This window comes from Dreissena polymorpha, chromosome 2 (genome assembly GCF_020536995.1).
Source record: "Dreissena polymorpha isolate Duluth1 chromosome 2, UMN_Dpol_1.0, whole genome shotgun sequence".
Classification (NCBI taxonomy): Eukaryota; Metazoa; Mollusca; class Bivalvia; order Myida; family Dreissenidae; genus Dreissena; species Dreissena polymorpha.
The window spans coordinates 18,026,076-18,039,840 of NC_068356.1; the positions used below are offsets into that span (position 1 = coordinate 18,026,076).

Here is a 13,765-nt window from a genome sequence, read left to right on the forward strand (position 1 = left end):
CTTCAGATTAGAAATAGCAAATATTAGTATTATTTTATTTGACGCAAATGCTAATGTTGAGATAAATTATCTGACAGAGCACGTTATTTTTGTCATAAACGGATGAATAAATTCAAACATCAACGATAACATCATGCTGAAGTAAGAACTCATGATGCACCGAAACTTCGTTTGTTAACTTAAATCAGACAACGTTACGTTTGAACGAGGCATTGCCATCAATGCAATGATACCAATAGCATTGTCGACACATAGACGTTCCTTTTTGTCTAAGTCTAGCATGACTATAACGCTTAACTTTAATCTCAAAACGTGTTGATTAAAATAAGATTAATACAATCTCAAAAATAGTTCTAAAAGCCATTAGTATATTGGATATGTATTATATTTAAGGGGCTATACTATTTCTTCAATATATTTTAAGGGTAATAATGAATTGTTTTCAATTAAATCTGTACATACTTATATATAATTCATTTGCAAACTATTTGACTTTATCATGAAAAGATATCAACTTACTTATTAGTTACGCCTTCGACATCAACGTTTCCCCCGCTCTGCACGTTGAAAGCGTCTCTAGCGTTGTCAGACGAGTAGACGCGCAGTGGTGAGTTGTATTGTGCATGCTTGTAGACGCCCGTGTCCGGGTTGGGCATGGCTCCCGGCTTCGGTTTCGCCAGTTGCGGACGTTGGGGTTCAGCGGGCGCATCGTCATCCTCGACGCTTGGACCGACGTAACCGCGGGGCATAACCTGACGTGGCTGACGTCGCCTTACGTAAAAATTATAGACTCAGTGACGCGCAACTAAACAAACAGATTTGTATTTATTACTAAATAGCAATCCTAGTTTATAAATTAAATTTAAGCTGTACGTTCGTGTTGTACTTATAATGTATGAGTTAAACATAACATAACGGTACAGCATCGATCGTCAATCAAACACGGGAATGTAGCCAATTCAAGAATACAGCCTTTTAGTATGAAATTTATTTGAATATTTTATACCTGACTAAATTGTATTTACAATCCCATATTGACACCATAAATTGTATTCTTTCTGTATAATAGATCGATATACCAACTACACAAAACATAACACAACACGTTGTTGTGTGTTTCATGTTTCTTGTATTTTAGGATATAAATACATGCTTATTTTTGAATGACATCTTCGTGTTTAAAATCAATATAGCAATCATGATAATAATATGAGAAAAATACCTCAGTGAAAGGAACCATTCATTGAACTACCGTTGACCTTTAGCCCATTTGCAACCAGAGTTTATCGTTTACAAAAATACCTTACGTACTTTGGTCACGCACGTATGTGGTTACATTACACTAAGAATGAAATTGAGTGTTGATGTTTGTCCAATTCCTGATATGTTGTTAACTTTCCAAACCCGGATAAAACAAGTATATAATACAGTATAAACGTTTACCGTACTCCATATAAAAACAAAAAATTAACAAAATAATTATTATTTATACTACATCATCATTGTAATAAAATTAATTAAAGCAATACAAAGTTTACAACAAGAGGGCCATGGTTGCCCTCGTCGCACACCTGAATAGTATTGATGTTGAGTAAGGGTTTTTAACGTTGTTTTGTAAACAGAAATGGTTTGTTGTTTCGGCAGATATATAAATATATATGCATCATAAGTGGTTTGTTTGTTCGTTTATGTTGTTTGAAATAGACATTTGTTACCGATAGCGACAAAGCTATAGTTAAGACTAGAGTATTATCAAGGTCGTACTAAAGCAAAGTAAAGAAAATTATTTTTCAACAGACCGGAAACATTTTCGAACACATTCAATATATCATAAGAACACATGTAATGACTAAGTTTCAGGAAGATTGGACAATAAATGTGACTTTGAAAGTGTTAATCACGGTTTTACTAAAGCCATAGAAGGAAATCAGACCTGTCCCCCTGGTTGCCATGTTTTTCAACCAACCGGACCCATTTTAAATCTCTTTCAAGATATCATTGGGTCACATGTTTAGACAAAGTTTTATTAGGATTGGACTTAAAACGTGACTTCTAGAGTGTTAACAATGTTTTTGTTTATAGTCATTTACATGAAAAAATGCCCCGCCCTCTGGCGGCCAGTTTTTTCCTGAGACAGGAACAATTTTCTCTCAATTTTCAAGTTATGCAAGATATGATAAGAACTAATGATCTAACTTAGTTTAATGAAGATTGGACAATAAATGTGACTTCTGGAGTGTTAACAATGCACACTGGCTATGTTTTTAACCAAGCGCGAAAACATTTTCGAACTCCTTTATAAGGATTTGACAATATATGTGACTTCTAAAGTGTAAACAAGGTTTTACTTTAGCCATAAAAGGAAAAATGCCCGCTCCCCTAGGGGCCTTGGTTTTCAACAAACGAGAGCTCATACATGATATCATCAGAACTAATTTTCTGACAAACTTGTATACGGATTTTACAATCTATGTGACTTCTAAAGTGTTAACACGGTTTCACTATAGCCATATAAGGAAAACTTCCAAGCCCCCTGGCAGCTATGTTTTTCAACTAACCGAAACCATTTTAAAACTCGTTCAAGGTATAATTGGGGCAAATCTTCTAACCAAATTGCACGAAGATCGGAAAATAAATGTTGCCTCTCGAGTGTTAACAATGTAAATCTTGACGACAGACGACGCTTGGCGGAAGAAAGGCGATGACAAGAGCTAATCATGATCACGTGGTGCTCAGGTGAGCTCAAAACATGTCACTGCTAAAACTAAAACAACACCGCCTACATCAGCACCTTCACAAATCCTAGCCACTACTACCGCTATTTCGTTAATTAATGATGCAACAGATAACATACCCACACCATGAAACCATTCCGATAGCAACCTCTTCATCCTCCAGCGACTCTAACAACAACCACAACAACAACGACGACGTCGACGATGACAAAGATAACAACTTGAGCGACTCTTAACAAAAAAACAAGGGCTGTTTGTAAAACATGCATGCCCCCATATGGGCTGTCAGTTGTAGTGGCAGCCATTGTGTGAATACGTTTTTTAGGCACTGTGACCTTGACCTTTGACCTAGTGACCTGAAAATCAATAGGGGTCATCTGCGAGTCATGATCAATATACCTATGAAGTTTCATGATCCTAGGCGGAAGCGTTCTTGAGTTATCATCCAGAAACCATTTTACTGTGTCAAGTCACCGTGGCCTTGACCTTTGACCTAGTGACCTGAAAGTCAATAGGGGTCATCCGCGAGTCATGATCAATGTACTTATGAAGTTTCATGATCCTATGCGTAAGCGTTCTTAAGTTATCATCCGGAAACCATTTTTCTAAGTTGAGTCACCGTGACCTTGACCTGAAAATAAATAGGGGTCATCTGCGAGTCATGATAATGCTCCTATGAAGTTTCATGATCATAGGCATAAGCGTTCTTGAGTTATCATCCGGAAACCATTTTACTATTTCGGGTCACCGTGACCTTGACCTTTGACCTAGTGACCTGAAAATCAATAGGGGTCATCTGCGAGTCATGATCAATGTACCTATGAAGTTTCATGATCCTAGGCATAAGCGTTCTTGAGTTGTAATCCGGAAACCATTTACTATTTTGAGTCACCGTGACATTGACCTTTTACCTAGTAACCTAAAAATCAATAGGGGTCATCTGCGAGTCATGATCAATGTACCTATGAAGTTTCATGATCCTAGGCCTAAGCGTTCTTGAGTTAACATCCGGAAACCATCTAGTAGACGGACGTGCGGACGGACATACGGACGGACCGACATGTGCAAAACAATATACCCCCATCCCCTTCTTCGAAGGGGGCATAATAACTATCATCTTTCTGTGAAATTAGGTTAGTATAAACCGTAATGTGGATTATGACCAAAAAGTATCCCAGTTTATGTCTAATATTTTGGGCTACTTCATCTACCAAGTACACGCTCTGTCTTGTTCGATGCTACTACAATTGTTAACCGGAATGGCGAGCTCTTTTGGAAGAACGCTATATTACAAATCCGTGAATCGCGGGTACGATTTCCGGCCCGGCCACGTAACTTGTGTGAGATTGGTCTAGAAATTATTTCTACAGTTATTTGTTGAGAAGTGATTCGTATTTTCATATTACTATCACCCAAGCGTATCCAGGAAAGTGGTGAAAATCTATAATAAAAAAAACGTGTAAAACTCAATTAAAGCGAAAAAAATCGACCCTGATTAGCCTTGTGTGGATTGCACAGGCTAATCTGGGAGAACATATATGCACTTACTGTTTTGCCCGTTCTTTAAACTCCTTCAGGTCGGCGCCGGACGGGACGTACGAGAAAGGCTTCTGGGTGCCGCCGTGCTTCAGCATCGTGTTCAAAACCTTATCCGGCATCTGCTGGTCCCCCTGTGCGTCGTGAGGATTCTGTAAACCGGAACAAACCGGATGGCATCCGTTTCCGAACATCGAACAAACATGCAAATACTATGCTTATTTCGGAAAATCAACAATCGTTATACCCTTAAAATTGTATCATATAAATGTAAACATTCGTTTGACTGGCGTTTTACCTAAAAGAATGATTTAAAATGTTCCAAAATAGTGCTCAACACTTTGTTGTGAACAAGCAACAACGCACAGAATTCAATATTAAAACACAACGTTAACCATTTTCGACACCGGTAAAACAGCAAATAAAAGGATCGAAAAGTCCGAATCACATCGGATAGGTGATTGCTGCAAACAACTGAAAATAAATTCACGCGTTGCACCCTGCATTACAATATTAAGTTACCGTCTTATTATTTTAACATAAATGCAATAAAAACTGCAGTATAGCATACAATAAAACACCGCATATTACGATGCAACTTCAACAGGCATGGCTGTACATATCATGCTTTTATACGGATTCCTTATACGCATTATCTTCAAACTATTTTTTTGAACACTTACTTTTTTTTATCTTATATAAAGCTTTAGAACTTTGATTAAAATTATATGATTGAAATTTTAACAGTTTTAACTTTTAGTTCGATGATTTATTTTGTTGCTATTAATTTTAAGTGTGAAGCGTGCTATGACCACTCCTGTGAGAGAGAAAAAAGAGACATATTCAAAAAACACACATGCAGGCCCATTACCTCAGGCGGGAGTTTTCGACGTGGCTTCTGTGATGCCCAGTCGGACGGAGGAGGGGGTGGAGGAGGAGGTGGAGGCGTGACCTGGAGGCGGCGGTGGCGCCTGATGAGCGGGACGCAGAAGACCCTGGCCTCGGTCGTACGCTCCAGGGTAGGAGTGGGGCGGGCTGTATGTAGAGGACTGATTAGAGCGGGGTGTATCGGAGCTCATACTCACGCCGCTGTCAGGGTCGCCACCGCGGGCGTCCGGGGAGCGCGAGAACAGCTTGTCGCAGTAGTTTGAGTTCTGAAAGTTCTCGAAAGGCGACAGTATGTCTTCGAAGCTGTTGATTGTGTTTCCCGGTGGCGATATAGGGTTTGTGTACGTTGGGAGATCCGAATGCTGCTCCCGAGAGAATTGCCTGCTCAAAGGCTGCGACTGGTTAGTAGAGGACTGTCGCGAGTATTGCGGCTGAGACTGCTGCTGCTGATCGCGGGAGCTCTGTCTGCTGAAATGCTGGGGTGAGGCATAGGGATCCGGAGAGCCATACTGCGTGCTCGACCCAAAGGAGGGCTGCCCTTGTAAGCGCGTTGGCGTCATAGGAGCGCTCCCCCTGTCATCATAGTAGCTTGGATTGCTTGGCCGTTGGTAAGGTGGCTGCAGCGGAGGTTGTGGTTCATAAGGTCTCGAACCTTGTCTTTGGTACTGATTGTCTGATGTATCAACGTAGACGTCACGATTCTGACGGCTTTGGTAAGCGTTGTAGTCATTTTGACTTTGTTCATACGGACTAGAGTTGTAGTTGTAGCTAGCGCTTTGTGGGTTTGAAGGTTGTCGTTGATAGGTGGGTCTGTCGAAATCTGGTTCGTACGGTCGGCTATACGGTTCAGGCTGATAGTTCACAGGTGGGGGTGGGGTAGGAGGAGGTTCTTCCGAAATGTACGAGCGGGACTGAAAGCCAGGGCTTATCGTCGCGTCGTACACATTACCTGGCTGACTTCCGGACGACGTCTGCCTTTGAGCACGTGGAGGCTGTGGGCTGTTGTCGGTGTAGTTATCTGCATAGCCGGGGGAGAATGGGGTAGGTTTTTTAAAATAACTCTGTGGGTGACCGGAATAAGGATCTTGGCGATTAGAACCTACCGATGTTTGCCTTTGATACGGAGACTCAGTCCTATTTCCGTTCGTATATTGCACAGGCGACATTGGCTGACTATAACTACCACCATCGTTATAATCTCCTCTTTGGTTGTAGCTGTTGTCATTGCGTATATTACTTTGAGTTTGTGGATTCAACTGTAACTGAATACCAGATGTCGACTTATATGGGTACTTATTCTGTTGTGATTGTTGTACTGGCCTGAAACCATCCGTGTTCTGTTTATTCGCACTACCTCTCACAGGCATGGTACTATACCCAGACATGGGCGGAGTTTGTTCTAACTGACGCATGTCATATGCACTACTTTCTTGGGCGTTAATATATCCACTAGAGGCATTATTAAGTGCTTGGTACCCAGTTCCGATGCGATAATCTGGAAGTGTAGAGTATTTATCATGTTGCTCCAGAGGGGACGAAAACTGACCGGACCCGAGGGGCGTGGGTGACATAGGGGCGCTTATTCCGGGACCTCTGCAAAAAGACAATAGCTCATAATTATAAAGACAGTTGAAATTGATACTTTCAATATACTAAATGAGCCATAAAGAAATCGTTTAAGCCATTTAAACAGTTAACAGATAAGCGGCGCTCTGTGAAAACGGGGCTGTATGCACGTGCTTCAAGTGTCCTTCCAAATTAGCTTGTGAAATCCGCACTGGATTATCAGGGACCACAGTTTCAACTTCAATGGTATCGTTCTTAAAAGAAAAGTCGAAAGTCCAAATATGGTGAAAGTGTCGTCATGGATAAGCCTGTGAGGAATTGCGATGGCTTATCTGGAACGACTCTAAACGCATATGAATTAAGCCCCATTTTCCCAGAGTTAAGGTCATTTGCGTAACTGACTAAACGACTCACGTGATTTTTGCTTGACTAACGTTATAAACTGAACTTCCTATTATAAACTGTATGTTTTACCGAAAGAATTAATGTTATGTTTATCTACGTCTTAACGAATAGTATCGTGTTTACTAATAATTGTCTGAGATACCCTTTATATAAAAAATTAGTCAGTACATGTAAAGTATAATAAACACGTCTTTGTTTTAATTACGAGTGAACAAACAAAAGCCATAGGCATTAAAAACACTATTAAATACATACAATAACGAAACGATAATAATTTATCGGAAATACCTCAACCAATAAACGCATCGTAATAACAATACAACTGCCTGCTGTTAAACAATTCAAGTAAAATCACATTCAAGAACGTATATGAAATAATGTTACCTATACATGTATGTGGAAATATGCTCATCAAGATATGTTATGAATGAAAATATGTCATCCACGTCCTTGGCATCCATTGTTATGTATATAGAATCCAAATGCCACTGATACGGACTGACGTATTACAAAGTTGCACTTTTTGGAGATTGAATTTTCTTATTATTTACCTGAATGTTTTTCACACTACTTTTAAAAACTTATCCAATGAAAGTATTGTATACGCTATATGAATATTTGTAAGACTGACAACCTCGGGAAGTCGGCAAGACAGTGAAACCCCTTTTTGTATGCAAATGTCGGCCATTCAGTATAAGTCAGACAGGGGTGTTGGGTGTATCAAATGAAGAAGACAGATGGGGAACTAACATTTTATACGCTATACTTAAGTGATATCCTATCCCACAAGTAACAAATGAAAACATCATGAATGACACCTTGTAGTGGAGGCACTTTGTTGATGATGTTACTTTTGTACACTCACAAATCATGTACCGAGTTACGGACGACCACCGTTAGACTTTCCGCTGTTCACAGTTGTTCCGGTTCTTAATTACCTTATTATATTGATGTCCATGTAACGTGATATCATATAATGGTTACTTTTACAGTTTCGTTGTCTAAAAAAGAAACCTGCTTTGTGTTTTTTTTTTCGATGTGAATATCCTCATATTACAAAGTATATACTGGTCGGACAAGATTAACATTAAAACAATTAACACATGCAAACAAAAACGTAAACCGTTCTTGGGTCTTTATATTTTGCCATACATTTGTATTAGCCATTTAAGCATGCAATAGATGGATATCGACTTTATTGTATGTAAGTGAAAATTCAATATCACGGTAAAATAAGAATGTTAATAACGCAGGTAATTAGTAAGCTTATACATGCATTTTTGTCTGTATTCGTCTTATTATAGGGTTTGATCACAATTGATGTTAAAAAAAAACAAGGTCAAACTTCTAGTATGTAACAGAAGGTGTCGTCACTCAAAATGAGGATTGTCAAAAGTACATGTTTAATATTATGTTGTAATTTTTAGTATATGAACTCAATTTAGACTGCTTTGTTTGATGCCATCGGGGCATGGTGGACATTTGTTATCAGAACAGGATACCATGTGGTCATCATTTCATAATTATTATGTATTATGCCCTCTATTTTCATAGCTCGTGGGTGAATGGTATTGCATTACAGCTACAAAAAGACCACCTGCATCGGATTAAACATGTATACGCTCTGACATACGCGCATACGTATATTTAAGTAAACCCATGTAATTATATTTATAAACGGTTACAGGATACTCAAATGTTATTTAAAACAAGATGTGTTTGTGAAACACTATGTCCCCGTATATGACGTTTGACCTTGAAGGCTGACCTTGATCTTGACCCTTCACCACTCAAAATGTGCAGCTCTATGAGATACACATGCAACTCAAATATAAAATTGCTAGCTTCAATATTGCAGAAGTGACATTACATGAGCAATTTTGACCTTGAAGGATGACCTTGACCTTTTACTACTCAAAATGTGCAGCTCCATGAGATACACGTGCATGCCAAATATCTAGTTGCTATCTTCAATATTGCAAAAGTACTCATAAAATTAGCGATTTTGGCCACATATATTTGACCTCTGACCTTGAAGGATGACCTTGACCTTGACCCATATATTTGACCTTGAAGGATGACCTTGACCTTGACCTTTCACCACTAAAAATGTGCAGCTGCATGAGATACACATGCATGCCAAATATCAAGTTGCTATCTTCAATATTGCAAAGGTACTCATAAAATGAGCGATTTTGGCCACATATATTTGACCTCTGACCTTGAAGGATGACCTTGACCTTTCACCACTCAAAATGTGCAGCTCCATGAGATACACATGCATACCAAATATCAAGTTGCTATCTTGAATATTGAAATATTGCAAAAGTGTACATTAAATGAGCGATTTTGACCCATATATTTGACCTTTGACCTTGAAGGATGACCTTGACCTTGACCTTTCACCACTCAAAATGTGCAGCTCCATGAGATACATATGCATGCCAAATATCAAGTTGCTATCTTCAATATTGAAAAAGTTATTGCAAATGTTAAAGTTGGCGCAAACCATCAGACCAACAGACCAACCAACCAACAGACAGGGCAAAAACAATATGTCCCCCACTACTATAGTGGGGGACATAAAAAACACCGATTCGTTTTATTGGAATAATTACAAGAATAAGATTCTTGTTATTAAGAACGCAGGTGTGCATCAAGTATCCTATTTTATACTTGATTTTACCGAGAATCTTATATCAGCCAGCTATGTATACGTCATAATAACGAGTGATATCGCACAATAAACAACACCTTAGCATCAATGCCATAAATAGTATTTTAAATAATACGCAATACGTACTAACCTGTGCGCAGAGATTTAACCGGTGTAAAGCCAAGCTATTGACAAAACCATGCCATCAATTCAAACCGCGCGATGATGATCGTTTAAAATATTATTTATATTATTTATTGCTTGAATATGTTATTTTCAATCACATATTAGTTGACGCTTTCACTAATTTCCATTGAATAAAAACCAGTTTAAAAATTCAATAGAACTCAATCCAAATCTGGATGGATTTTACCCTGTGATCGCGTTTAAATAGTCATCCCAGATTTACCTGTGAAGTTCGAAAAGGCTTATCAGGGACGACATTTTCTGCCGTAACTAGATTTACGTTAAGAAGAGACTTGCTTTAAATGAAAAATCCCATAAAAGCGGAAATTGTCGTCTATAATTAGCCTGTGCGGACTTCACATGCTAATGTGGGACGACACTTAACGCTTATGTATTAAGCCCAATTTTCCCAGAACGAGGCTCAACTTAAAGGGGAGTTCGTTACCAAGGTGATACGTACTTCTTGATTGTGAGTTGCAGGATGTTTGTGGCCCCGCAGATCACCTCCTGGGCCTCGTTGTGGGTGATGTTCGTGGCGTTCACGTTTCCTATCTTTAGTACAAGATCGCCGGGAGCCAGGCTGTTTGAGTTCGCCGCCACACTTCCTGGCGTCACCTGGGAAGTGAGATGATATATACTGGTAAAGATATCAGACAAGTATGTTTAGGCTCCGAAATGAATTATTAACTTATATATTTAAGTGGCCTATGCAGATAATTGTAATGCTAACCCTATAGAGATTCCTGTAGTGATTCCTGTTCATAATATGGAAGACTATCAAACCTCTCAGTATTCATTATCGGCTGTTCAAAAAACTAACATAACAGAGAAAAATATAAGGAAGAGTTGTATGTGTACTTTCTTTAAGCTGCACATGAAAACCTCGTAAAATATTATAATAAATATAATATACAATATTATATATAATATATAATATAATTATAACAACTGTTATAACATCACAAGGATCACTTTTACATGTTTGTAGTAAACAAACAGCACAAACCGATTTTAATTTCACCATTATAGATTTGTTAAGGTTTACAAATCAAGTAGCTATACCCGTATAGTTGAAACGCAGTTTATAGCTGTTTAAGTAGGAACGAGTAAGTGAGTTCCTCCCCAGATGATGGATTAACATTTCTAATTTTTATGATCAATATCACAAAGTTGTATTGTGCATATAGCGATACTTGGAATCAAATTATGTTCAACTCCGAGACAATACCATTCTTACATGGTGTGAATATATCTGGGTAACCTTAATTATTAATATCACAAGTCAAAGGCCATTACCAACAGCTTATCATAAGAATGTATGTTTACTACATAAAGCAAAGGTACAAAGATTACAAACATTTAACTTCGACATTTTGGATTTACTTTGTATTTATCAAGTAATATATTTATCAAATATCCAACGTATTTGATTATATAATCCTACAAAGTGCAGAAATAAAACAACTTTAAAATAACATAAATTAAATCCTCGTTAAACACTATGTATTTTACCGGTGTTATAGTAATTATTCGGTTAACATGCCCATGTGTTTGATTAACCACAGTGTTTCACTATTAACTTATGGATTAATTATTCTAACGAGTAACATGTCGAACGAATTGTATGCGCGTATTGCATGAATGTGTAGGAATGCTATAGCTAAGAACAAAACAAACCCAATAACGCGCTGCGTCATGTATGCCAGATGTTACATAAAGTTGATGCGATTAAAAGAATGTAATTTATATATTCGCGATAAATAAGATATTTTTCGCAGTATAGGAAGAATAATAGTATGCAAACTACGACCTTTCAATATTAAAACGGCATATCTTTTGCGTGTCTTTGCTGTTGTCAATGTTAAAGTTGGGTGTCAGTCTAGCAATACTGTCGATACATCGAAAAAAATCGCCTTTCATGTTCGGACAATAACTTGTAATACGATCACGTTACTGTATTCCAGCAACAGTTAATGCATTATTATTATTATTAAAAACCAGCATGTATATAGTTCATGTATACGACATGAAATAGGCCAAAGGGGGTATTATCTACCATGTTACGTAAACCCATCGAAAATATGAATGATAGAATAGGCGTAAGAATCCCTCGGATAGTAAACCATCAGAACACTGTTTAAAATCAAAGACCCTTAGGGTATTCTTCGTATGCTGCGTCATGTAAACCGTTTGTGCGAGCAAAGCCTATCTAGTAAATTACTGTGAACTATTGCAAATGTAAGCAATCAGAACCACGCAAAAGGTATATCAATGGCCTCTCCATATTACCAGGGCCGATCTGATTCTTATTCATCTATATATGTCTGATTGGTCGTTATAATCCATATTTGACACAACATAACGATGACCATTTTTATCTTACCGTTCGCCAGGACAAGACGGTCTCCAGGTACCGCACCGCAGTGTTGGACATATTACAGTGTCCGGTAGAACCGATAATAACTACCCGTAATTCCACCAAGTATAATGTCCGGTAAGTTTACACTGGACCACACAAACACTACTTCTTTCCAGTTTTGCCGTAGGTCAACCCTTGAGCACATAAAACAACTACCGGTAAATCCACCAAATACCGTTACCGTGTCATATAGACCACGGGTCTATCCACGAAATATCGTAACTGTGACACAAAGACCACCGGTATATGCATCAAATTCCGTTACCGTGTCAAATAGACTTAAAATCGATCTCAGCGTTTATATCGTTATCCACCGAATACTGTGTCCCGTAAATAAACAGGAAAATCTTCCGTTTTTACATCACTTTTTAATTTATAACTGGCTTCAAACACAGAACTTGGCCTAATACAAATTAAACTAAACTCGTCACGATTGACTGTAATATAAGAACGTTTGTGTTTATTTAATAACGTACACTACTAATTTAAAAAGAAATAAAAAAGAAAGCTAGAGCTAGTATCAGTTAACATGTATTTTTGTAAAAGTGACCTAAGATGTTTTTATAGTAACATATTGAATTCTAATGAAGTGTCCGCTATTGTATGACCAACGCATTTCATTCCATTTATCATATATACCTGTGACTAAACATTATTGAACAAACATGTAACATCTAAGCTGATAAAGAAAATATTTACTGCTGAGTAATAAATCACCCAGTGTAAATGATAACCGGCTTAATTCGCATTCAGCATGCAATTTATTTCAATGAAATTGAGAGTTTCTTCTTAATGGGCACATTGTTCGAGCCCACCTTTCGTCGAGTCATTAAAAGGTATTTGTTGTGGAAAGGTAAGCGGAGAAAGCTTTGTTCAATACATTTTGTTGAACACAAAAGGAATTTATTTGACAAAAATATTCGAGAAATATATGTTTTTTTCAAACAAAGTATACTATAACAACAAAAGTAAAATAAAACAACCAATGGAAGTAATTTAACCACTAGCGTATTTGATCTCCTTGTTTATAAAACTTTAAGTTAAAATGTGTGTATTTACTAAACGTAATTACTTATGCCATCATTTTTAAAATAAAAACTTAAAGCAATATTTTATGCATTTCAAACCAAGTTAATTAATCGTATTTAATTATCTTCCTCATATTTAGTGACTCGGGTAATCTGGAATCTCTGCCTGAACTTGGTAACGCAAAGACGTCCCTGAATGCAGGATGTTTATCAAATATCTGGCAGGGTATACTCAGTTACCAAATATCTGGCAGGGTATACTCAGTTACCAAATATCTGGCAGGGTATACTCAGTTACCAAATATCTGGCAGGGTATACTCAGTTACCAAATATCTGGCAGGGTAT

At 37.8% G+C, this 13,765-nt stretch overlaps 1 protein-coding gene across 1 annotated transcript in view; it reads right to left on the minus strand.

Moving 5' to 3' along the window:
- Window positions 1-13,765, minus strand: part of LOC127869568 (uncharacterized) — a 57,260-nt gene that overhangs the window by 14,459 nt on the left and 29,036 nt on the right. The window contains exons 3-6 of the mRNA XM_052412224.1: window positions 10,433-10,587; window positions 5,150-6,752; window positions 4,284-4,423; window positions 520-771 (exon numbers count right to left, since the gene is read on the minus strand). Of these exons, the coding sequence (XP_052268184.1) occupies window positions 520-771; window positions 4,284-4,423; window positions 5,150-6,752; window positions 10,433-10,587 (2,150 nt within the window). The remainder of the gene's footprint in view (window positions 1-519; window positions 772-4,283; window positions 4,424-5,149; window positions 6,753-10,432; window positions 10,588-13,765) is intronic.